Source organism: Sorghum bicolor, chromosome 9, assembly GCF_000003195.3.
Source record: "Sorghum bicolor cultivar BTx623 chromosome 9, Sorghum_bicolor_NCBIv3, whole genome shotgun sequence".
NCBI classification, from domain to species: Eukaryota; Viridiplantae; Streptophyta; class Magnoliopsida; order Poales; family Poaceae; genus Sorghum; species Sorghum bicolor.
In genome coordinates, this window is record NC_012878.2 from 57,522,334 (window position 1) to 57,547,643 (window position 25,310).

The 25,310-nt window shown below is 45.3% G+C and overlaps 4 protein-coding genes across 5 annotated transcripts; 3 read left to right on the plus strand and 1 right to left on the minus strand.

Moving 5' to 3' along the window:
* On the plus strand, nt 2,922-4,155 carry LOC8064296. The gene has a single exon (XM_002440230.2). It carries the CDS (start codon nt 2,984-2,986, stop codon nt 3,575-3,577), a length of 594 nt encoding a protein of 197 aa, XP_002440275.2. The 5' UTR covers nt 2,922-2,983; the 3' UTR covers nt 3,578-4,155.
* Nucleotides 8,341-9,573, plus strand: LOC8064690. Its single transcript, XM_002440232.2, has one exon. It carries the CDS (start codon nt 8,478-8,480, stop codon nt 9,198-9,200), a length of 723 nt encoding a protein of 240 aa, XP_002440277.1. The 5' UTR covers nt 8,341-8,477; the 3' UTR covers nt 9,201-9,573.
* On the minus strand, nt 12,302-16,215 carry LOC8064691 (protease Do-like 1, chloroplastic). The gene is made up of 8 exons (XM_021448292.1): nt 15,675-16,215; nt 15,403-15,525; nt 14,500-14,671; nt 13,942-13,979; nt 13,650-13,848; nt 13,346-13,498; nt 12,813-12,947; nt 12,302-12,712 (listed from the first exon to the last, which is right to left on the minus strand). Exons 1-8 carry the CDS (start codon nt 16,076-16,078, stop codon nt 12,635-12,637), a joined length of 1,302 nt encoding a protein of 433 aa, XP_021303967.1. The 5' UTR covers nt 16,079-16,215; the 3' UTR covers nt 12,302-12,634.
* Nucleotides 18,522-25,310, plus strand: LOC8074616 (probable sodium/metabolite cotransporter BASS4, chloroplastic). 2 transcript variants are annotated; one of them, XM_002440233.2, is made up of 14 exons: nt 18,522-18,760; nt 18,871-18,952; nt 19,427-19,534; nt 19,612-19,679; nt 19,934-20,012; nt 20,147-20,205; nt 20,308-20,376; nt 21,227-21,340; nt 21,791-21,812; nt 21,902-21,969; nt 22,661-22,746; nt 23,240-23,369; nt 24,492-24,593; nt 24,676-25,310. In XM_002440233.2, exons 1-14 carry the CDS (start codon nt 18,584-18,586, stop codon nt 24,733-24,735), a joined length of 1,224 nt encoding a protein of 407 aa, XP_002440278.1. In that variant the 5' UTR covers nt 18,522-18,583; the 3' UTR covers nt 24,736-25,310. The 2 variants fall into 2 exon arrangements, with proteins under 2 accessions (XP_002440278.1, XP_021302451.1); XM_021446776.1 differs by lacking the exon at nt 18,522-18,760 and having other exon boundaries at nt 19,031-19,534.

Below are 25,310 nucleotides of genomic sequence, written 5' to 3' on the forward strand. Positions count from 1 at the left end.
GGAGGGTCGCGTGGTGAGCATGTCCATCGGGCTCGGCCCGGCCCGTGCCTTTTCGGAGGCGTACTGTACTAATGACCTGTACTTCCTCTCATTAAAAAATGGCACTATAGATCCGTACAGGTCTAACTTTCTTAATTTCAATTAGATTTGTAAAAAAATTTATATAAAATTTATATCTTTAAATAATTTTATTATAATAATATATTTAATTGTCTATCTAATGGTATTAATTATGTATTATAAATACTAATATGTTTTCATATATAGTTGGTCAAAGTTAAAAAAAAATTGATTTCTCCGAGAGTTAGAATGACTTTTGACTACCAAAATGGTGGAGTTCTCCTAGTATTTTTAGTTAATAATAAAACACTACCACTAGTCAAAACACTAGGAAATCCTCACTAGGAGACATTTACTAGGGAAAGTTTATACTAAATTTTGAATGCTAAAACACTAGGAGAACCCCACATCACTAGGTGAAATTGAAAAATCTGGTTGTGTTTATTTGAGGACAGAGGAAGTGCGTGCAGTTGTGTGCTAGAGTTCATCAGTTTGCTGGTGAAAAAATATAGATAGGTGGTCTTGATGAGGTACTAGCAGCAGTAGGAACGTCTGCTGATAACTCAAGCAAGCGTGCATTTTGTGTCAGTCCAGCTTCATACTCCTATGTTCCCAGGAGTACTCTACTGCTGCTTTGTTCTTTTAGGCTTTGTTTAGTTACACAGGAAATTCCAAAAAATTTTAAGATTTTCCATCACATTAAATCATGTGGCATATGTATAGAGCATTAAATATAAATAAAAAATAACTAATTGCATAGTTTATCTGTAATTTACGAGACAAATCTTTTAAACCTAGTTAATCTATGATTGAATAATAATTTTCAAATACAAACGATATTGCTACAATATTACAAAACTTTTCACCCCGGGAACTGATGCAAAATGCTGGTAGAGCCAAACATGCATACACTAGATGGCGTTTTGTGATAGATTGGTAGTTCTTCTCCGAATATAATGCAAGCTGCCTAGATGCAGATGCTGGTAGGGTAGCTTAGCCAGAACTGAAGCTAGGCCTTGTTTACTTCCCGAAATGAAAATTTTCGTGACACTGTAGCACCTTCGTTTGTTTGTGGTAATTATTGTCCAACCATAGACTAACTAGGCTCAAAAGATTCGTCTCGTCAATTTTGACCAAACTATGCAATTAGTTTTTATTTTTATTTATATTTAATACTCCATGCATGTATCTAAAGATTCGATGTGACGGGAAATCTTGAAAAATTTTGCGTTTTTGGGTGGAAGTAAACAAGACCCTAGTGTGTGGGCAAGGCCAATACATGTGTTGTAGGAACAGGAGGGAAGAACAGTACCATGTTCTCCTACGACCAGTCAGACCATTGCCACGAGATTCCGACACGTTCTCCACGTGCACTGATGCGTTCCCGTCTGCCTGCCCCTGCATGCAACCATATTTCTCTTGCCATCAGCCTTCCTTTGTCAGCATATATGCTAGCTCCAGTAACGCATGACGACGCGCTAGACGTTACTGATGGTCATTGCTAACTCTCTTTTTTTAATTATTATATATATAGGATGGAACACTTACTCTTTTTATTATTATATATTCATTATCTATAATATAGGTTTAGACACTTATATACACGCTAATTTGTATTACTCCTACATGTGAACATACACACAACGGCACAACAAATTAATCGACAAACCTCTACGAATATCTCTACAAGACTAGAGCCAGCTTCTCTAGGGGTGCAAACCCCTCCGATTTTCTAAAAAAAAAAAGACTAGAGTCAGCAAATGCCTCGCGGTCGATATGAACATCTACGTCATTTTGAAAACTTATAAGCTCGATACACAAGTCCTACCGCAAAAAACCGAGCGTTCGCGTCATGACTTGCACCTGTCGCCTTCTTCTGACCATAATAATGCAAGTACTCACATCCCGAAGCCTTGTTCCCAAAAACTGCCGCTGAAGTTGCAGGTACACCCCCACAGTAGTACTGTATTTAGTCGGGTCCTCACATTCACAGTCACACATTGAAGTACCGAACTGTCTCTGAGACCCGATGATGAACTCTTCGATCCATCTCTTTGCCCACTCTTCCCCCCCCCCCCCCCCCCCCCCCCCCGGCCTGCTGTGACTGCACAGAATCAGACACGAGATCGCGATGCGTTGGCTGCTACAGTTTCCATTTGTACCACCCCCCACTGCCGTGCATGCATGCATGCCCCTGCCGCAGCCGCACAGTGTGACAGTAGACTGGATGGATGAAAACGCCGCCCACTTTTACCCCGCCGTCTCGCTCTTCACTCCTCACGGGTGCGAGTGGGTATGGTATGGGTACCCGCCAAAAAAAAAAAAAAAAAAGAGCTAGCGTGAGAGCGAAAGCACCAGCCACCAGAGAGGGCTTTGCAGTTTCCGAGCACTGTGGCTACCTGTCCTCCGCCTGCCGCCGGCGATCACCGTTCCGTGTATGGTCGCCACGAGTGAGTCACCCATCCCATCGTCCAGCTGTAATAAAGTTACCTCACTCTCACCATCCATCGCCCGCCCGCCCGCTCGATCTTGTTGTTGTTGTTGGTGTGGGTGGTGGTGTCTCCTCTCGCTTGTTTTCTTGCCGCGAAATGGTGACCGCGGCCGGAATGCGGGGGGGCGTCTCACCGCGACACCGCCTGCCGTATCCGGTCCGTGGCCGGCGTGCGATGCTGGCCAGCCTGTGCGTGTCCAGTCTCTTACTTTTACTGTCAGCCGGTAACACAGGCGAGAGGTGTCTGTTTTTTTTTTCACCCGGCTGCGGGCCGTGGGGGGGCTCGCGGTCGTCGTACGTGGCCCCGAAACACTACAAAACCCACCTACAAAACGCTCGCCGCGTCGTGTCGCGATCATTTCGACCGAGGCAGGCGTTTCGGTTCAATTCCCGAGCCAACCTCGCTCGCTCTACTGCGTGTGCCGGCCGCGCATGCCTCTGCGCTGCTGCGCGATGAAGTGCAGGGGGAGGAGTAGGGAGGAGGAGAAGCAGCAGCAGCAGCAGGCGGCGGTTGTCGCGTCGGCGGCGGTGCCGAGGCGCGGGCGCTGGTTCGACGGGGAGCATCAGCCGCCCGCGGCGTCGTCGTCGGCGGTGGCGGGGCGGGCGGGATGGAGGCTGCGGTCGTGCGCGGCGGCGGCGATCGCGGACTGCGTCGCGCTGGGGTGCTGCCCGTGCGCGGTCGTCGCGCTGCTGGGGATAGCGCTCGTCAGGGCGCCGCTCGCCGTGGGCCGCCGCCTCCGCAGGCGCAGGCTGTCGCTGCTGCGCAGGAAGCGGGTGCGCGACGTCGCGGCGTCCGCCAAGGGCGCCAAGGCGGCGGGGGCCGCGCCCGGCGCGGGAAGCGGGACGCTCCTGGACACGGCCGACGAACACGCCACCGTCGGCGCGGCGACGGCGCCGGTGCATCATCATCATCAGCAGCAGCAGGCCGAGGCGGAGGAGCTGGCGTGGCTGGAGGAGTTGTACCGGGTCGGCCACTGGGGCTTCGGCCGCGTCTCCTTCTCCGGGTCGGCGGGGAAAACCCCGTGACCACCGGCGCGAGGGGAGCCAGCCGCTACCCGCCAGCCGCACGAGTGGAGTGCCGTGCCGTGCCGGCGGCGGTTGCGGGGGGGGGAGAGCAGAGCAGGTGCACGTCCTCGTCTCGTCCGACGCTACGCGCTGCTGTAGGATTGATTGGTGCGCCGGTCCCGGGCGACGGGACGCGACGCGACGTGCCGACGTGGCTGATTGGTTTTGATGGCCTCGTCGTCGTCTCTCTAGGAGCGGGGTACATGTAAAGATCTCTTGCCGGACCTTGTCGGGTGCACGGCAACGTTTGGCGCCTAGCTAGTTTGGGCCCGGCCCTCTTGGTGCGCGGCCGCGGCCTCTTGGCCCGTGGGCGTGGCCGTGTGGGTGGGAGAGTAACGTAGCGTAGCGTAGGGGAAGTGTAGTGTAAAATGGTGGTTCGGAACTGGACGGGAAGGCCTTTCTAGCATGCACCCGTTGCACGGACCACGGTGTGAAAAGTGGCCTTTGTGTTCGTGCGGCTGGGGAACAAATTGTTTCTGTCGACTCATTTGGCTTCTTCTGTTGCGTTCTGTTTGCTTTTGATAATCTCTAATTTTCTATCTACTGGTTCTACTACTACAATATGACTAACTAGTACACTGTGCAGTTGAGAAGCATAAAACTATAAAAGTACTACTCCGATCCGTCCAATAATTTCGAAATGAAATCAAACACTGGATTTTTTTTTCCCCAAAAGGTAATAGAGGAAGTTGGAAAGAAATAATATCGGCCCAAGTCGAAGCGAGAGAGATGGTCCAGAATTTTGGCCCATTAACTTGAAGATGAGGGAGGCCGGCCATCTAGGCCTTGTTTAGTTCTTAAAAAAATTTACAAAAAATTTCAGATTTCTCGTCACATCGAATCTTTAGACGTATGCATTGAGTATTAAATATAGATAAAAATGAAAACTAATTGCACAGTTTAGTCGGAATTGACGAGACAAATCTTTTGAGCCTAATTAGTCCATAATTAGATAATATTTGTCAAATACAGACGAAAGTGTTATTATTCCTATTTTGCAATTTTTTTTGGAAGTAAACAAGACCCTAGCCATATTAGGTTTTGCTAAAAAAATACCTAGCCGTATAGGTCAAGCAAATAGCCCTTCTGTTCCACTACGCAAAAACCTTACGGAGCAAGCAGCCCTATGCCCTTTTTTCTAAAAGGGCTGCAAAAGCTTTGGCATTAATTTTATTAGACGAAGAAAAAAAACAATTTACAGGCCTATGATTTGGCCAAGAACAAGAAACATAGAACTATCACTACACACTACTAGAGCCCCAACCAACGAAAAAAACACAACCATTAGGAACAGGAAAAGAAAACAACAACCAAAAGAAAACACCTGAACACCAAACCAAAGCTTAACTGAGAAGCCAGGAAAACAGACACCCTAAGCCTACTAAACCCTCTCTGGACTAATTAACATACGCCAAATAATGTTGTCAAATGTCATATTTGCAAAGATACGTCATTTATCTTGGTTGTGTGTTTTGTTGATGGAAGGTTCTTCTCTTTTCTTTTCTTTCCACATATTCCACTAGAAGTATATCATGATCCCATCAAATTTTTTTCTCTGTGTTTTCTCAATCTTCATCCTACATTTGCACCAGAATTTGTATAAAGATCCGAAGACGTCTATGTTGTCCGGAATGGACATTCCAAGCCACTGTTTGAAGAGATTCCAAACTTCCTTAGTGAATGGACAATCCTTGCATTGTTGAGTTGGGTTTTCGTGATCAATACGGCATAGCTTGCAAATTGTACTAGTGCTACAAAGTTGTTGATTAATGCAGCAACACAAGTGCAAGCAAATAAAGAGGATGCAATGCCACTATGCAAGTGCAACATTATTCTTTTTACCCGTTATGTGATACAACTCTAACACCGGGCAGAGCTGGGGAACTTTCACGACTAAGACGAATTAAATGCTATAGTCTCAATTAAATTTTATCACATCAACCAAGCACCAAGTAACAAGAGCAAAGCAGGAGTGACTTGACCCGATCGACCACCTCCTACTTCCCCAGCACCGAACACTCCGAGTGGGTAGTGCCAGTGGTAGTTGAGTGAACGATGTGTATAGGTGTACAAAAAAGCCTACGAGGAACAGACGAGCAGTGCAAAAGGATAAGAAAAGGCACATGATGAGTCGCATCGCATTCGCATCCATCCGACTGCTGGCCTGCTGCACTCCATTCCACTTGGGATCGGCGGCATTCCCTTGCGTTGCTGCTCTCCAGCTTGGCTGCATTCCAGTTGTCCTACTCCATCGCCGGCCTCCGCCACATGTCATCGCCACTCGCCAGGCCTGGCCCGCTCACCCACCGGCCACTCCAGCTTCCTCCACTCACTGCCAAGTGGACCGGGGTTCGTAACAGGACCCACCTGTGCCGGTCGGAAACGGCCCGACGCGCAAAAGCGCCAATGGCCCCCGCTCGCGTCGCGCGCGCATCTGCCGTTACCCTCTTCCTCGCCCGACCTTTATTTCCGCGCGGGCGCACGACGAGCTCTGCTCCACCAGATCACGACGGCCCAGCCAAGCTGGCCGCCATGCCCGACACCGAAAGCGACCATCGCCGCGGCGACGCTGCCGTCGCCCGCCTGGCTCTCGTTGCACCTCCCGCTGCACCGGCCAGCAGCAGCTGTGCCACTGCCACTGCCATTGCCACCGCCAGTGACCAGGACGAGGAGGACGGATTCACCTTCGCCGCCGTCGACGACTCCATCATCCTGCACCTGCAGGACGCCGATGGCGCGTTCCCAGCAGATGCCCGGATCGGCAGTCCCGTGTACCCCGTCTTTGGCCGCCCACGGTGGTCGACGCCGAAGGAGCAGCAGCGGCAACAGGACGACGACGAGGAGGGCCCCGGCGCCGCTGGCACGGCCACCGTGCGGGCGCCGCTAGGGCGGCTCCTCCTGGAGGAGCCGTGGTGCGACAACGCCGACGCCGAGCTCGACGGTGCGCCGGCAGAGACCTACTGCCTGTGGTCCCCCGGGGCTTCGCCGCCGCCGCCAGCAGGATCGACGACTCGGCGGGCGTCCCCCGCGCGCTGCCGGAAGAGCGGATCCAGGGGCGGCGGCAAGTCGTCGTCGTCGTTCCTCCCGTGCAAGCAGGATCTTGTGGAGCTGGTTGCAAGCGTCGTCACGTGCCGGCGGAGCTGCTACCTGTTCTGAAACACAACTTCCATGTTGTTTTTACAGTCTTGTTAGTTGTTACTCCTGTACTAGTTTACCTTTAAGTTGTTTAATTTTATTCTTGTTGCTCGGTAAAGATTTGACGTGACGCATGTAGGAGTAATTGACTTGATGAGTTTTCAAGTAATAATTCCTTCCTTTCGAAATATATATAAGTCAGTCTAGGAAACTGTCTGAAGTTAACTTTGTTTTTAACATATATAAAGTTTTAAATATAGGTCGACAACACAAGATTAGAAATTTTATTTCTGACCTCATTATGAAAACCAGTTACTGTCTGAAGTAATATATACTAATTATTTCCGTTTAAGCTAATATATATTTTTATAGATATGGTGAAAACTAACATATATAAGTGATAAGTCGATGACAACAAACTGTTTTCCACACACGTAGGTCATGACCAAGAAAAAAAAACGGTTGGGTGCGGGATTGCTGAAGCCCAAGATGCAGGGTCATAATGGGTTGGGCCGGGTACTCCATAAAATACCAGTCTAGTAAATGGTCATCATCTTCCACTAAAAAAAAAGTAAATGGTCATGATCTTCCTTCTTTTAAGGTAATATAGGTCAATGCGATCCACTAAAAAAAAGTAAAGTAAAGGTCAATGCGAGCTTTATAGTCTTAGAAAAAAATCGAAATGAGTGTCGCAATGGGGAAAGTGAAGTAGAATAAAAGAGTGTTTCTCGCTGCAAGCACCCCAACCCATTTCACTAACGACCGTTATTACTCTCCCCAAGATAATTTTTGTGAAACAGTAGAAATATGGAAAACAATTTGTGATTTGAAAATAAAACTGGGAAGAGTGGCCAAACTGGCGCGCGCACTTGCCTACTCTTTGTGTATATAATTTTATTTTATTACAAAGTGTTCGCCGTATTTACCACGTTTTCAGTCTGGTGCTAGTGCGTGGGCATCACCGCGCGTTCTGCAGGTGGGCTGCTGGCGGCGCCCATATTATTGTGTGCCGCCCACGAGGTGTGGGCTGTTCTTCACCCTCCCACTGCACGTCTGCACACTAACCCGCGGCCACGTCGGTATCTCACTTCGAAACCTGATCCAAATTAAACCGACGCTGGTTCCGTGAAGAGAAAAATTGGGCGGGCATGTGTAGTATATCCCATCCCATGGAGACACTGTCAAGTGTCATGAATTCATAGTACGTACGTGTCCATACAAAGAGATTTACGTGTCCATACAACGAGATTTTGTTTCTTTGTCATTTCTTATTCTGAATTCACCTAACAATCCTATGCATTTAATGTTTATGCATTGACATGCATGTGCAGTGAATTCGCGATGTGCGATATGTACTCGTAGCGACTTCGTGCCGATTTTTTCCAGATAATCCGTTCCGTTGAGGCCCTTGATGCACGCTCGATCGCACTAGCCAAAGGCAAAGCGCGTAACCACTCCATGTCCATCCCACGGAAAGTTAACGTACGCCCGATGATGCTGCGATCGGCGATTCAGCGGTCAAGATTATCCCATCAGCTGATCGCACCATCCAATGCCTCGATGCGATATGATCGGCGCGCGCGTATAAAAACGAGCCGCCCGGCGCCGAGGAGCGTCCAGCCACCGCACCCCTCCCGACCATGGGACGCGGCAGTGCCCTGCTGCTGAGTCGTCGTCGTCGTCGTCGTCCGAGCACGGAGACCGAACGCCAGCAGTAGCTAGCAACATGCGCAGGACTACGGACGGCGGTGACGACTTCACCTTCGCCGCCGCCCAGCCACCACCTCGTCTACTATCTGCAGTCGGCGGCGGCGGCGGGTGCATGGGCCCGCCGCTGCTGTACCCAATCTTCGGCCGGCCGAGGTCCCCGCCGCGGGCTTCTCCGGCCCCGGAGCTGGAGACGGCCACCGCGCGGGTTCCGCTAGGACGGCTTCTACTGGTGGACAGGGATCCGTCGCCCTCGCCGCCGCCAGCGCCAGCGCCCGCGCCCGCGGACGACGTCGTCGACGACGAAGGCCTCGACTCGGTGCCGGCGGAGATGTTCTGCCCCTGGTCTCCCGGGTGGTCGGCGTCGGCCGCGGCGGCGGCGTCCTCCCCGGCGCGGTGCAAGAAGAGCGGCTCAACGGGGTCCGTGCTCCGGTGGCGGCCCCGGCTCGTCGTCGGGCGCAGCCAGAGCGACGGCAAGGAGAAGTTCGTCTTCTTCAGCGCCGCCTCCTCCGGCGGGTCGTTCGGGCGCCGGAACCAGAAGGGGCGAGGTGCCGTGGAGGGTGCCAACGGCGCTGCCAGCGCCGGCTCCGCCGGAGCTGGTGCTGCCCACGCCTGGAGCTACTACGTCAAGAACAATAACGGCGGTGGCGCACGCCGGAGGTCGTTCCTGCCGTACAAGCAGGACCTCGTCGGGCTGTTCGCCAACGCCGCCGTGTTCCGCCGGAGCTACCTCCCGTTCTGATATACACACCCAGCCGCATATACGTATACACTCACCCAGCTCACATATACTAGCTGGTACGTATATGTGAGCGATTGGTAACTTTTTGGCTGGCTTGTTTAATTATTTGCTGGTAATCATCAGTTTACTGCAGTGTAACACACAGGGCTCGATGACAGCTTATACTTGTGTAGCCGGCCGGTCAGCCGTGAAGTGTGTGTACTGTGCACACTCCAATAGTGCATTTTATTCAGCATATATTCTTAGGTTTTTGTGTGATGTTCTGCTTGTAGAGCAGGTGGTATATATATATTGGATTATGTATCTCAGTATTTGGTTACGAGACAGCTGTTCTTGTTCTTGGTGACAAAAGGGAAAAAGTGGAGTTAGAGAATCCTCTTTACTTACTTTTTTGTTTTTTTTTAATCCGAGTTGCTAGCGATGCTCTACCTATACTATCTGATCCATGACTACTCGTCGTGCCTGTGCTTTGTGTACGTAAGCAGGCGCCTACTAGCAGCTACTGTACGTACGGGTCCTTATTGACCTACTGTTAGTTGCCTGACGACGTACTGCAATACGAAGCTCAGAGGTGATTAGCAGACTGCTTAACTAAGAGATGCATGGTGCATACCCAACGTATGTATAAATTAACCACCATCCATTTCCAGTTTCCTCCGCACAACCACATTCTCCGAGATGAAGTAATTTTAGGTTTGAACCAAATCAAACTTTCTTAATTAAGCTTGACTACAGTGATATATACTCATACGTTCAAATAGATTTATTAGATATATAATATTATAATTAATTTGGTAATATTAATTCGATATCTAATTTTTTATATAAATTTGATCCGACCGAGAGTTATTTGACTACTCAACAGTGAGAATTTTTTTTTTGTTCTCGTTTTTGGACGGTGGGAGTAGAAAAGAAGTAGAGTAGATCAATTAATTGTTCCTTCAAATGGAATGTCACGTACCCTCATAAAACTCACAACATGTTTGCTTGAGTTTATCTACGGAATTTATCAGTTATTCAACAATATTTTTCTTTCGCAACAAATCACTGAATATTACTCTCAGCCATAGCTTACAATATATATACAAAGGAATCAAGGAAATAAATAAAGTTGGAGTCGTTTTCCCTAGTCCTGCGTACGTGCAGCGAGCACATTTGCCATGATGCTGCCTGCATCACAATGTCGACCGTCCCCGTCGTCCCTCACAGCTACGCAGGCGGCCGGCAGAGTGTCGTCGTCGTCGAAGTCGAGGTCGACTGAAGCGGTCAAGCAGCAGTACGTAGCACTGTGTACCACTTGAGCTTGCACTCACCTTTCACAGGCCACACGGCCGGCCATTAGCGCTGACGACGAGAGCGATCCGATCGACTGCATGGCTGCTCTCCCATGCGATGCCGATCCATTAATCTAGTGGTGGCCCCGGGGCCGGCGGCGTGATTAGGAAGCCTGCAGGTTATGTGGTGCGAAGGCTGGGCGCGTGCCGTTAATGCCAGGGCCCAGACGCGGACCCGTCACGCGACCCTAAAACGATGGCGCGAGCGCGCCTGTCCTAGCCTCCTAGTCCTAGCTGTGTGCAGTGTCCTCGATCAGTTGCGTCGCCCCCCGGTTTGCTTTTGCTTTGTTCGTCGCGGCACGCCACCTAGGAATTCATCAGATCATGTGCGTCACGTACGCTCTGGATCGGGAGGAACCGCCTGCCGAGCGAGAGAGATAGACGGGGTCGATCTGTAGCCAAGAAGAAAAAAGAGCTGCGGAACTCTGGCAGACGCGACGCGATGACCAATGCGAATCATCGCCGTTCGCCAACGCTACATGCGCCGTACCGTACCAGCTGCGGTCTGTGGAGATCACTCTCTAGCGCCATCTAGTCTAGAGGATTTGGATAAAAAGAAAAAAAAGGGTATCCTTCTCGAGCACAGTCTATAAAAATCTCGCTTTCTATGGAAGTTTATAAATAAATCATATCATCCATCCATTTTCCAAAAACAATATAATTTTGGATTTAGAAACAAGTCATTTTTTTTAAAAGAAAAGTCTCGACCAAGTTTATAAAAAAAAAGTATCAAGATTCATGTCTTCAGATAGATTTAATATGAAAACATATTCCACATTTAAGCAAATATTTTTTTGACAGAAGTAATCAAATAAGTTTTAATCAATATCATAGATGTTACTCCCTTCATCCCAAATTGTAAGTCATTCCAAGAATGTTGGAGAATTAAAACATCTCAACTTTGACTAAAATTATATAAAGATAATTATAAAGATTTATAACATTAAATAGGTATAATATAAAAATATAATTAATGAACATTGTAACGATACTAAGTCAAATTTGAGATAGTTAACTTTTCAAGATTCTTGAAATGATTTATAGATGGAGTACTAGTTTTTAGATTCAATCATCCTTAAATAATTTGCCGATTCGACTAGCTGAATTTTTCGGCCGGTGATGATACTAATGCTAATTTGTTGTGAGATAGCTGAAAAGTAGTGTTGATAAAGTGAATAGGGATCTTCTCTCCGTGGAGATGGCCTACCTTAAACACTGTTCCATGGCTTGAGTACTCGAACGATGATGATTGCATTTTTTTACTTATTATAGGGAGTACTACACTACACGGCATAGAAAATCGGAGAAAAACCGCGTGACATGTTCTATGTACTTGCTGCTTAGTCATTTCCTCTCCGCGGACATCATTTTCGGTCGCTCCTTTCCGAGATTTTCTGATGCAAAACTTTAGCAAGTGACTATAAAGCAAAGTAGCAAACTAGTTTCCCAGCCCCCCCCCCCCCCCCCCCCCCTTTTTTTTTTTCTCCAGATAGATATATTGTCGCGCGTAACGGGACATCTCCTTCAGTCCTCTCCTTTTCTGCAACTGTTTTTTTCCCGATTTCCACGACAAGCTCTAGATAATGTAGGTAGGATAGTAACCCCAGCGATCTATGGCACGTCACGGGTCACGGCATAGCTATCACATTGATCCCTGTTGTGTTCCGGGATCGCACCTAGGATTGCAATTGCAACGATGCCAACTGCTCCAGCATAAAAGCCAGCACGTATTTTTTTTTTGGTCAAAAAGGTTTAGGTGATCTGTGATATCAGCAAGTTCATTCATTCATCGACCTGCAGTTCCCTTCCCTGGATGGTCATCTGATGAACATCTCGTATTAATAAGGTAGGCCATCTATAAACTCTAAAGCACTATAGGATGCGTACATGCTATAGCGCACACAGGAAATGCGGACGACGGCATTACGGCAACCTGGACACCCATTTTCCACCAGACAAAGAGAGAGTGAGATCTACAGGCATGAATTATGTACAACGAACGAATCCCGTGGCAGGCGAAAATGCTAAGACGCCTTGTGTATTTGCGCCTCTGCACCTAAGTGAGAAACTGAGGCTATGGTACAGAAGAACCTGGGTTTACTAGGATTCGTCAGCCTTCGGTTCCAGGACCACAGGGATCTTCTCTTTATGATCGCCACGCAAGACTTCCACGGTCACCTTAAACACCATGTAACTCAGTGTCTTAGCAACGGTCAAGCACGTCAAATTTCTTCTTTTGTAGGAATAAACATGTATAGGTAAGAAAGCAAAATCTTACCGTTTCCCCAACTTTACACTGATCCAATATCCGATACAAGTCGCTTCCGTTTGTTACCTTTGTACCATTCACAGAGGTAATTATATCACCCAGGATAAGCCGGCCATAGGGATCTCGTTTGGTTGATTGCAGACCCTGATCAAAACGACATGAGAAGTAGAACTTTTAGCCACAGTAGCTGTATGATGCAAAGACGTGATTTATAAATGCATTACGTTAGACAAAAGTACAGAAGAAGGAAAATTTCTTTGAAAAAATAGCTTTTCATGTCCAGTTTGTTTTCTGAGCTGCCCTTAGTTCCAAACACGCATGAAAAATTAACAGAAGCTACAATCTAGTGTATTAATAAATAATAGCTCAAGGTTTTCCCATGGTTGGATGTGTTGTAACTAGGCATAGAGAATGTATAATCTGAAAAATAATATAGTACAGAACTCAAAAGTGAAACTGAAGCATAATTATAGCATGCCCCGAGAAATCCCTGCTTTCAAGTTAAGTCATTACCAAATCAGGAAATACAAAAGGAATCTCACCGCTTTGCCAGCTGGTCCGTTTGGAGGAGCATCCAAGACAAGCACTCCACTTAATCCAAGCTGCTCTACAGATTGATCAGGGGCAAACTTTATTCCCAAAATAGGTCTGGTCACCTTGCCAAATTTTATAAGTTGGTCCACAATGCCCCCAACCTGAAAATAGGGTATTATTTGTGTCGTTGTCAAAACATGTGAGTTAACTGCAAGGAAGAATGAAACAAAACTAAAGTGAATTTAGGCACTGACTTGAGTGAACTACTACTGTCGACAGATTTTTAGAAAACAGAGTTGAAAATGTACATACTGTATCAACTGGAATGGAAAACCCAACGCCAGATGATGCTCCTGAGGGTGAGTATATAGCTGTGTTTACACCTATCAAGTTTCCAGAACTATCAAGGAGTGGACCACCACTGTTACCAGGGTTGATAGCAGCATCAGTCTGTATCACATCTTGTATAGGACGTCCCGTGGCAGCTGAACTGATTTCTCGACGCAATCCACTAGGGGCATCAGCATAAACAGAAAAACAGAGTCTCAGTGCATTCCGATATGAATCAGACAAATATGAATCAGCTTAACAAACAATGTTCCACCTGATAACACCTGTTGTAAGAGTGTGGTCAAGGCCAAACTGCAAACACAAAAAGTAATAAATGTTTTAGACTATAGGTAAATTGGTAATAACTCTGCAATCATTATCGAAAGAACTCGCCCTTGTTATTGAAGTTCAATAATTTTCCTAGCCGAGCTAAGATCATATCGTTCCACACAGGAATTGTGTCAAACTCTGGTCTGTGGAGCGCGGACACATAAACAATACACATCATTTTTCTATATGATCATATTCTTGTTTGCTGCAACTCTGGTATGTTATTACTTATTACCTTTAAACACTACCTAACAACATATTCATGAAACAAGAACAGCAGTAGTCTATGCAAATGTTATCATGGATCAAGAATTCAAGGTTAAAATAAGAAAAAAAAATCAGGAATACTAGTAGCAAGTACATAAAAAGTTAGAGCACCAACCAAAAGCTAAGATACCACATCTATCTCTAACTTCTAAGGTAGAAAACCAACCATGTTGTACACATAATCTCATTGTATTATAAGCAACACAACAAGAAGAAAGGTGTTATTAGCACTCACTGGGTTTCCAATGGCATATACTTTCTGACCAACCAGTAGGTCTGCTGACACACCAACAGGTATAGGTCTTAGTTTATCCTTTGGTGCTTTGATACGCAAAACAGCAACATCCTTGTCCTGGTCAAATCCAACAACTTGCGCTTCATACACTGACTGATCAGCAAGTGTGACCCTGCATAAAACTATCAGTTGTAACCTCACTTCACCATTACATATCTATAGGCATCATCGACATCTAAAAGACACCGGAAAAAAATATATAAACAAATATGGATGTTTTGCATTCGTGTATCAGACCATGTGGAGATCATTTGACATTAGCAGTGAGATGACACAACTGCAGAGCATTGCCAACTAACACAAAAACGTGGTTAGAAAAAGTCAGAAGTTTATGTCATTGATAGCCTGAAGAATTAGTTCTTTTGCATTAAAATACTCAAAATGTAGTGTTAAGTTTCACTTCTTGAAATTGGGATGCAAGGAACTTCTAGAGTAAGCAGTACCTTTTCTAAAATTGTAATGCAGATGGCATTGCATAACTTCTAACAACCAGATAGTGAAGCTGTTGAACAAGTGTCATGTTGCTTCTGCTACACTAAAATATCGGCCTTTTGGACAAGTACTCCGACCAGGTCTTCTAGGGAGCCAAATTGATAATGAACCATTACTAATGGGTCCTGTTTGTAGTTTGCTGGGTATTGTCAATCAGTAATTGCGCTGCCACAGCTTACCAACACCACAACTCCTTTCCCCCCACTCTGTCCACTTGAAATTATTGGAAGACTAGAGCATATTTTAATGAAACACCAGCGACCCTAACCTTTAATACTAGAATTGACAAGCTTTGATGTTTGATCTGAGCAAAGGAAGCGTAGTAGGAAAGCATCCAGCCTCCGAACCAACCTGAGGTCTGACGCGCCACGAATGACATGGAAATTGGTGACGATGTGGCCACTCTTATCCCAGACAAAGCCCGACCCGGACCCCTGTGGCACCTCTAGCACGTCGAGGGTGAACGCGTCCTGCCTGCACACGAAGTACGCGGAAGAGATTAGAGCATCCTCGAGCCTCTGGTTGCAATCCGGAGGAGCTGAGGGCTCCCGAGTTCAGACACACGACGCAGAGGCCAGGGGACTGGTCGGGAGGGGCAGCCACGGAACGACGGGGAGGCCCACCTGACGGCGAGGTTGGTGATGTAGACGACGGAGGGCGTGTTCTCTTGGAAGAGGCGCACGGTGGCGAGCTCGTCCGCCTGCAGCTTCCGGGGCGTGGAGACCACGAACGCGGATGCCGCGCCGGCGTCGCCGAGGACGAGCGACGCGGAGGCGAGCGCGACGATGAGGGAGCCCGCGGCCGACGACAGCAGCCGGCCCGCGGTCTCTCCGGGGACCAGCGAGCCGAGCCGCCGCGCCCACGGCCACGGCGAGGAGGCGGAGGCGGGCGCGGGCGCGGGCGCCGGCTTGGTGGCCGCGGCGCGCGCGAGGTGCCTGAGGAAATGACGCGGGCGACGTGGCGGCGGGAGCGGGGAGAGGAAGCAGGCGGCGGCAGAGGAGGACGCGGCGGCGGCGGCGGCGGCCATTGGGCTGCTGTTGCTTGTGCTTGCGGGGCAAGGGGAGTGGAGCGAGCCCAGCCGCCCGCGGCCGCGGGTGTTTGGACGATGATGAGTGGTCGAGTGGATGCGCTGCGTTGCTGCCTCTGGTGCTGCTTGCTTGGCGCTTTCCTACTGGCTCGTCTCGCTTCTTCTTGTCAGCTCGCGACTCGTGTTTCCTTTCCTTTCCTTTCGTGCTGCTTCGGGTCGAGTCGTGGCGACGGCGCCCGGCGCGAAACGGAACGGAACGGAACTTCCCCCAACCGTCCCCAATGGTCCCATGATGCATCATGGAATTGGTGGATGCTTCTCGAGGCCTCTTCAAGGTTTGCATTGTAGTAGGACAGTAGGAGCATCGATAATGGCTTAACTTAATCACTGATTGACGAGTATCACTGTGGAGCCTATACCGTGTTAGGGGCTGGACGTTCTGTCGTAAGCCTCTCGTTCGTGCACCGCCACTGATTCACCAAATGCGCCCAAATAATTGTGTGTCAAATTGCAATACATGTACAACTATCTCGTTCTGATAGCGTTCTTGTCGTTTTGTTTCATATTTTCGCCGTGCTTTCTAGATTAGCCAACCGAAATACAGATTCGATCAACCAATTAAACAAACAGAGCAAATGAGCTGATGAAATAGAAGTACTAATGAACTGAGAACAAGTAAGCGATCAGCAAAGAACCAAGAGTCCAGGAAGCAGCAATGGCCACGGGCCGGGCACTTGCCTGCTGAGTATTCAAAGTGGAAGTAGAGTGATTGTGTTCAGTGGTCATATGTGCGCACGGGGCTGCGGAGAGTTTGGAACCCACAGGAGCCCCGGAAATACACACCAGTGGTCAACCCGAATAGAGTAACTGTTTGCTTAGCCCAAGTATTGTTGTTTTCTAAGAGCAACTCGAAGAATATTTTTATACTTTTCTTAATCGGCAAGAATAGAAATTGAGGTAGAAAATATCCTCCAATGTAATTAGAGGTTCAAATATAGTCATGTTCCCAAGGATACACATAAGATATATAGAAACTCTCTTTTTTTAGAAAGGCGGAGGGTGGAAATTTATAGAGAGTGATTTTTATTCAAATGACTCTCTAGATAATGATTTAGAATGTGAGTTTGAAAAAAAAGACTCTTGACAAGGATTTTACTTGTGCGTAAAAGGTCATTTGGCGTTGAACTATTATTTGGGTCCTGGTCTCTTTCTCAAATCTCACAATTAAACAAGCTTATCTGCCTCAATGATCAACGATGAAAGCCGTTTCAATTATCTCTTTGTCTCTGTTAGAAGTGGTTTTCAAGACAATTTCATATTTTGTTAATTAAAAAAATTGGTAAACAACTGGTAAGGCTTTTTAAACCATAAAAAGTATCTTTACGATCCTAAAATTTAAAGAAAAAAAGTACAGGGACAAGTTAGACCACGATGATCCAAATAAAATGTTTAAAGTTTTGAAAATATATCTAGAAGCTTTCAAAAAATAGATTTAACTATAGGAAAATGAAAATATCTAAAAGAAATTCTAAATTAATGCCTAAACACAACAAGAAAAAAGAAACGCAATATGCGTTTATGCTGAATGCATTCTTGATGGTTGCATCTATTATTTTTTGTTGACAAAAGTTTTCAGAATTAAATTAGACATCAATTTTTTAATTTTTAATATTTTTTTTTTGGATATTTTTTCATTTTTCGAGAGCTAAATAATACTAGTTTAAATAATAGTTTACAAATAATATTTTTATAAGGTATAAATATTTTATTTGAGTTGATCGTGTCCCAATCTATCCACTAAATCTTTCTCAAAAAAATTTATAAGCCTTAGAGACATTTTTTGCGGTTTATTAAAAACTTTATTAGGTGTTTAGCAATATTTTTTAAAGAAAAGTATAGAACCACTTCTAATCATCTTAATAAAATTTTAAATAATTTAATTTGGTCTAGACCTAAAATTGTCTCTCTTTTTTTCAATTCAGAATTGCCTTTTTGAGCATGCAAATGTCTCCAATTTTGAACTTAGCTGGACTGAATTGCGCCTTTCCCGTCGTTGCTAAACACTGCCACAGTCGGTCGAGCAGAGCGGCACGGCGAGCACGTGCGAGGCTGCGACGGCGAGGAGGTCTCCAGCTCCAGCTCCAACCCGCCTGTGCGGCTGTGCGCGAGGCGAGCCACGTGCGGGACGCAGCGGTGGCATCAAGACATCCAGTGGCCCGGGGATACGGTGGCGGCGCGGCGACCACGTGCGAGGCGGCGGCTGGTAAACGACACATCCCTATCCCCAAATCTCTGGCGCAGCACGCACTCGTCTTGTCAGCCGTTCGATCTGACAAACCTGCGACGAGGATCGTTGGATCTCATAACGAACCGTTGGCCGGCGGCCCCTCGCAGGCCGCTCGCTGCTCGCCCGATCCCCACCACTCTTTGGTGGCCACGCCACGCGCGCCGGCTTCTCCTTCCGCTTCCGGCCTCCGTCTCGTGTCTCGTCTCCGATTCCCCGCGATGGTATCCTACCATCCTTCCCTGTCTCTGCTCCGCCCATCCGTCCTCACCGCCCGGGCCAGCGTCATCGGCCGGTGCTCCACACCCAACGCCTTCGTGTCCATCCCCGTCGTCTCTGCGGCGCCCCTTCGCCTGCGGCCTCTGCTGCGCGCCGCCGCCGGTGGAGCAGCCTCGCCGGTAACGTCCAAACCGAGACCACCCCTCGCCTCAAGTTACACGCTACTCGCTACTCCTAGGGGTATGCTTCGGTCGAGTTGTAAATGCCTGCTTGCTCGGCTGCTCCGCAGGTCGGTGGTAATGGAGGCAAACGCGCTGTTCCGCCTTCCGCGCTGCTCATCAACTTCGCGCGTAGCAACTTCCTCCCGCTTGGTGAGTTCAGTTTCTACGCGATCCCAGCTGATTCTTAATCGCGTATCCATGGGCGAGTTTTTACTGCTGTTTGCGTAGGTAATGCGATGCTTGCCTGCTTAAAAAGAGTGCCGTTTCCCTAATGGTGCAGCAGCTGGTGGGCTTCTGTACTCCATGACCCAATTCGGGCACAATTGACAATGGTTCAATGCATCTATTAGCTCCAAATCCCAAATAGCCTTTGTATCTCATCCTGAAATTTTACTGTAGACAGCAGAAATATAGTGGAGCAGCGACAGATGGGTTTGTTTCTGAAATGCAGAAAGTTTTGGTGTAAATCAAGGATGATCTGATGTTAAATGACTGAAGTTGCTCTATAGAGATTATTATGCCTATACTTGATTTTCAGTTTATTGCTATGTAGTTGACAAAAGCATGCAAATGTCTCCGGTTTTGAATTTACGTGGACTGATTTGCATCTTTCCCATTGTTAAGCTCTCATTAGTGGGGTCATACTCGGTCTCCTAGATCCTACTCTTGGATGCCTTGCTCACGAATACTCCCTGTCGAAGTTCAGCACTTTTGGGATATTCGTTATGTCAGGTTCGGTTACTTAACCTATTCGTGTGAATCCTTGTGCTGTTACTTCTGTAAGCTAATAGTTTCCTATGGCTTCATAGGACTGACCCTGCGAACTAAGGAGCTTGGTACAGCATTAGAAGCTTGGCCTGCTGCATTATATGGACTAGTATGACCTTATGTTTATTTTGTGGCTGTCGGACTTGCATGCTCTAATACTGCTCTTTGGTCATAACTGTAAATATCTCAATCCCGTTTTGAACCAAGATATAATTTCAGGAAATTCCATAGCATTTATTTGTTTACCAGGAGTATAATTGCCTTTCTGGTTGTTTCTGGAGATGCCAATTCCCTACTTCTATTGGTCATTCAAGCACCCTCAATAAGTTTGCTAACATCTTATTTTACTGTGTATAATTTCAGGGATCTATTTTGCTGCTTACACCCTTTGTTTCTCAATTTATCATGCAAGTTCAGTTCTTCCCTCGTGAATTTATCACTGGTAAATGGGTCAAGCACATGTATGCTTTTCTGATGGATTTCTGTTCTCATTCTGTCATTTCTTATTGCCATGGGTTACCTCATACATCTGTGCTGCTTGTAGCTTGTATGCTTGACATATTTTGCATCTTACAGGATTAGCTATATTTTGCTGCATGCCAACAACATTATCAAGTGGAGTCATACTAACACAGGTACTACTTATCCCCAAGTATCTACTAACATTTAATACTACACATAGTTTCTTATATGGCTAGACTAGCATTACAATCTAATATATCTTTTCTACTATGCAGCTTGTTGGTGGTAATTCTGCACTAGCTCTTGCAATGACAGTTTCATCCAATTTACTTGGCATTATAATTGTAAGCAAGGCTTTACTCTATTTTTTTTTATTTATGTGCAAATGGCATCAGTGACTAGGCAAATCCACTCAATACGAAATTATAGGCTTAGCTTGGTTGTAAAATCCACTCAGTGACACAGGACACAGCTTTGATCCGAAGTCATTGAACATAAAATGCTGATGGATCCATAGCAAGGTTTACTTTTTATGTCTTCCAAAGCTGAGTTTGATTGAAATCATGTGTTTTTTTTTGTTTTACATGTCAAGTGAATATCCACTTACATGATAGTTTCTTAAATATAATCGATCAGTCTGCAGACATGTAAATGAATTGGATTATAGATAAAAAAAAATGCACTGTGATGAATCTCTTCTCTTAAGCTTGGCATGGACATGTTCTGTTCCAGATGTTTAGTGTATTCATCTGAGTTTAGACTGGTTACTCACATTAGCCCTGCTAATTTCTGCGTGAGTCAAATAGTAGTAATATAAGTTAACTGCGGCCTGAACCCAAGACCATCCACTGTTTAAAAACATAAGGGGCATCTTGTTTCATTAGGACAAGGCTTTGACCTATAATTACTCCATTAATATGTCATTTATGTGATACAAAAACGTAATCATAAGCATTTTTTAATAGGAATCTGGTAACATCAATTTGGTGCCAGAAAGTTATGTATTAAACTACTAATAAAGTAATTACTGGTCAAAGGCTTGTCCTAACGAAACAAAATGCACCTTGTAATTTCAAACGGAGGATGTGTGGATTATAAGCCTGCCTAGTTTTCTATGTAAACTAACTTTTTGAAAGGCAAAAACCATTTCTATTCTGTGCACTCAGGTCATTCTTCTTTGTGATCATGGATTAGGTACCTCTTTCTCTTGCAAGATACATTGGCACTGGAGCTGGTGTGTCTTTGCCTACTGAGAAGTTATTTAGAAGTCTGGTCACCAGACTTCTAATCCCTCTTATTATAGGGAAGGTATGTGATTATTCATATCTTTGTACTCCACACTGCATCTCCGTGTTTCATCTCAATACAATAGGATCGCACCCATTATACGCAGACCTCCTTTCAGTTTAATATTTGGCAGTGAAAAACAAGAGGGTTCATTCTAAGTTTCATGTAACTGCCTTTCATGATTAATATAGTCTAGTAAACATGATTTGTGTGGTGGAAGTTTAGGAGTACAGTTTTGGCGAAGTCTGCATTTTCCTCTAGTAGATGTGAACTGAATCATCAGACTAATCAAAATGGTTTTTAGATTTGAACTACTCTATTTTAAGTGCTTGATAATGGTTTTCTGTTTTTAACTTTGGATTACGCTAATTGAATTTACCATCCCTCCCTATGTCTGTCTTAATACTATAGTGCAAGCCTGAAATAACTGAAGCTTCCTGGAAACACTCATGATGATTCATTCTTTGTCAGGTTGCTCGAGAAGCCTCAAAAGGTGTGCAGAATTTAATACCTTTCATTTATCGACAGTCCCTCCCCTCCAGGTTATGAATATTAATTGCCATTCGTGTATCTCTTATGTAGGTATTGCTGATTTTGTTGATAGAAACCAACAAGGATTTTCAGTTGGAAATGCAGTTCTTCTCAGCCTAGTATATCTCTAATTCAAAACATAAGTCAGTTGACATGTTCTTTATTTGCATGACTAGTCATCATTTGGCAAGTACATTTGTTTGTTTTATTGAACTGTTATATTCTACACAGGTAGGTAATAGAACTGCATCAAGCAATGCTAACTTGAGCTTACAAAAAATAAAAATGAAAATTTATTGCTTGATTCATTGGTTGTTTCAGGTGCTCTATTTATTATGCTGCTTCTGTAGAAAATGTTGGTTGTAGACTTGTAGTCAGGCTAATTCATAGAGTGAAGAATTGTTCTCATTTTTTATAATACCAATAATATCTGGCTGATTCGTCCTTCAACTTGTCATGTTTTTGGGTTCATATGTAGTTTTTCCAAGGCAATCAGCCAGCTCCTTTTGGAGAAGCAAGGACAAGAGTGCAACTTAGAAGCTACGCATTCATAGACATAGACCTATCCATATTGAAGTTGAGCATTAGCAAGTGTTGAGTGGGCACTGCGTTGATCCAACCGTATAACAAGAATACTACAGAAGTCAACCTTCAAATTCAAATGAGCGAAACTGATAATATTTTTGTTTTGGAGAAAGATTTCTAGAGCTGCTCTTTAGATGGTGTTGCTTTGCAGTTTGTGTTCAATATATTACAAATTTGCATGTCTCTGATGTTTTGTTTTCAGTTCTGAAACATTTCATTTGACAGGTCCCATGGATTCAAATAAGTAGATCAAGATCACTAATCTTATCTGTTCAAGTGGAAGCTTTTGCTGCTGCTATTACTGTTGGAGTGTATGTTTACCTTCTGAGCTTATCATAATGAGAATGTTTGTAGATCTTGTTATGTGGATATCGAACAAATTCTTAAGGGAGGATGAAATTCATTTTTGCCTAAAAAAAACTTGACCTGTGGGGGTAAGACAACTCTGGGCATTGCATTAAGACAACTCACCTACTGTTATTCAGTATTATTGGTACATATAACATTATTCTGTCATTGCGGTGCTGTGTTGGATTGTGACACTCGCTATTCGGATTCACAGCCTTACTGAGTAATCAACAATCGAGTCGAGTCAATACTCTCTGTCCCGATAAGAAGGAAACAAATTAACAAGGATTACCCTGCTTCAATGGTTCTTAACAGTTTTTTTTTTTTAAATCTAGCTTGCTTGTCGATAGTGCTGGATAGTCTTTTCCTTTTCGTTTTACCTCCCGTACAAACTGCAGCTTGTCTTTGAATTTAGCTAAACCTTAATATCTAACAGGAGAACATTTGTTGTCACAGGCTTATACATCTTGCACTGTTGGCTTTCAACATTGCAATGTTGCATATCTTGTCACGTCTTGGAAAGAAAGGGGATTCAGTCTTTGCAAAGAAAGAGTACACACGAGCTGTCATTTTGGTGTCCAGTCAGGTCAGTCATCATCACTAAAATAAACAGAAAGCTTGTAAATGACACTAACCAAACTCCTGCTGGCGACCATATGGTTGCCTATCTGATATTGCCTCTAGCTCGGGACCAAAGGTGTTAGCAACTGTGTACCATCATGCCCTGGATTTGCAGTTTAGTTTGTAGTTGTATGAACTGGATGGTCTAGAGGGGCCTTCCAACAAATTGAACTTATGCAGAATCCAAGCTATTTAAAATGACCTTTTATCTCCTAATTTATCCTAAATTTGAATTACCAACTTAACGGGCAAGGCATAGCATAGTCAAGTGGCCAAGCCATTGACAAGTGATTGTAATCAGTTATCAGTTTTGCTAGCTGAATGTTAGCATGCCAACTATGGGAAGATGAGGGTAGGCTTTTCTCTTCTGGGATTGTCTATGTTATTACAGTACTGTTTATTGATTAAGGGTATATTTCAGAATTTTATGGTAAATAAACACAGTTTCATGTTTTTATTGAGACGAGAAACAAATGGGGAAAATGCCTTTACTAGAAAAGGCAGACAGGAAAATTATTGCCCATTTAACCAGGTTAGTGTTGACAGAAACCGATCTAATTGGGCAGTTGGCATGCTTCCTGTAAAGTTTGCTATGTTCTTCTATCCATTATTACGGGCCAGTTACCGCAAGAATGTACTACTGGCACATAGCTGTTACTATATTTGAAGCAACTTGGAAAACCTGCTTGAGTGGATCCATTTGAGGGCTTTGGATACCCTCGTATCTACCTCAATCCACGTTCGTTGGAATAGATTGGGTGGAACTTAGACTAACTTACAGTCGTATACATACCTCAGTACACTTCAATACATGTGGATTGAGATGGATACGAGAGTATCCAAACAGGCCCTGAATCAAAAAATTTTTATTGAAGTTCAAAAACACGAGTAGCTAAAAGTGAAATTGTTATTCTGCTCCCCCCCCCCCCCCCCCCCCTCAAACATGCAGGATAACTGTATGTCATTGTATTAAGATACGAAAAGTACAAGACACAAAACCGTTTGTGTGCGTGGAAAACAAGATGATTTGTTATTCTGTTCTCATGACATCAAAATATTTTGTCTGACTTTCTTCTTATTCCTGTAGAAAACATTGCCAGTGATGATAACTGTGGTTGAGCAGCTTGGAGGAGCCCTCGGGGAGTCGGGACTTCTAGTCATCCCTTGTGTTTTTGCACACATTAACCAGGTTCTCATTCCAAAGACATAATTGCTATGTGTCACTTGCATTCTCTGGTGGGGTCATTTCTAACGTCCAAAACACTCTGCAGATCATTGTCGATTCTATCATAGTAAATTGGTGGCGCAGGAGGGATCAACAAAATAAGTAATCCAAAGTAACTCCTTAATTCAATTTTGGCATGCAAAACAGAGAATTAGTCAGGAATTGCTGACTGCAAAGCTGATTTTGTGAAGATGTAATTGTACTTGTCGTCCAGCAAGTTCAGTAATGGAAGAATTGCTGACTGCAAGGCTGATCTCGTGGAGATCATTATACGTCTTGACTTCAAAGCAGGAACTGTTGTAGTGGATGTTATGTTTCCCTTCACTTCTAAAACTGAGATGTTATATTTTGTTCGGATGTAACCCATTCAAGAGGCTGTTTGAGAGCATGATCCCGAAGGGGAAGGGAAAAGAAAAAGACATGGAAGGAACAAGTATGACTGGGTGGCGGCAGCTTACTTTTTCTTGTTTTGGTCCTTTTGGATGACTGGTGTGAGGTGAGGGATAAATACTAAGCATTCATTTGCCTATTTGGGGTCCGATGACACTGTCAGCCGCTGATACGTGCTGCCCTCACAGAGAGGTAGTTGTAGGGTCTGTTTGGTACAACTCACAATAGCTTTATGAGCTGTTGTGAGCTGTTTTTTTTTTGCCAAACACTTATTTCTAAACCAGCTTTATA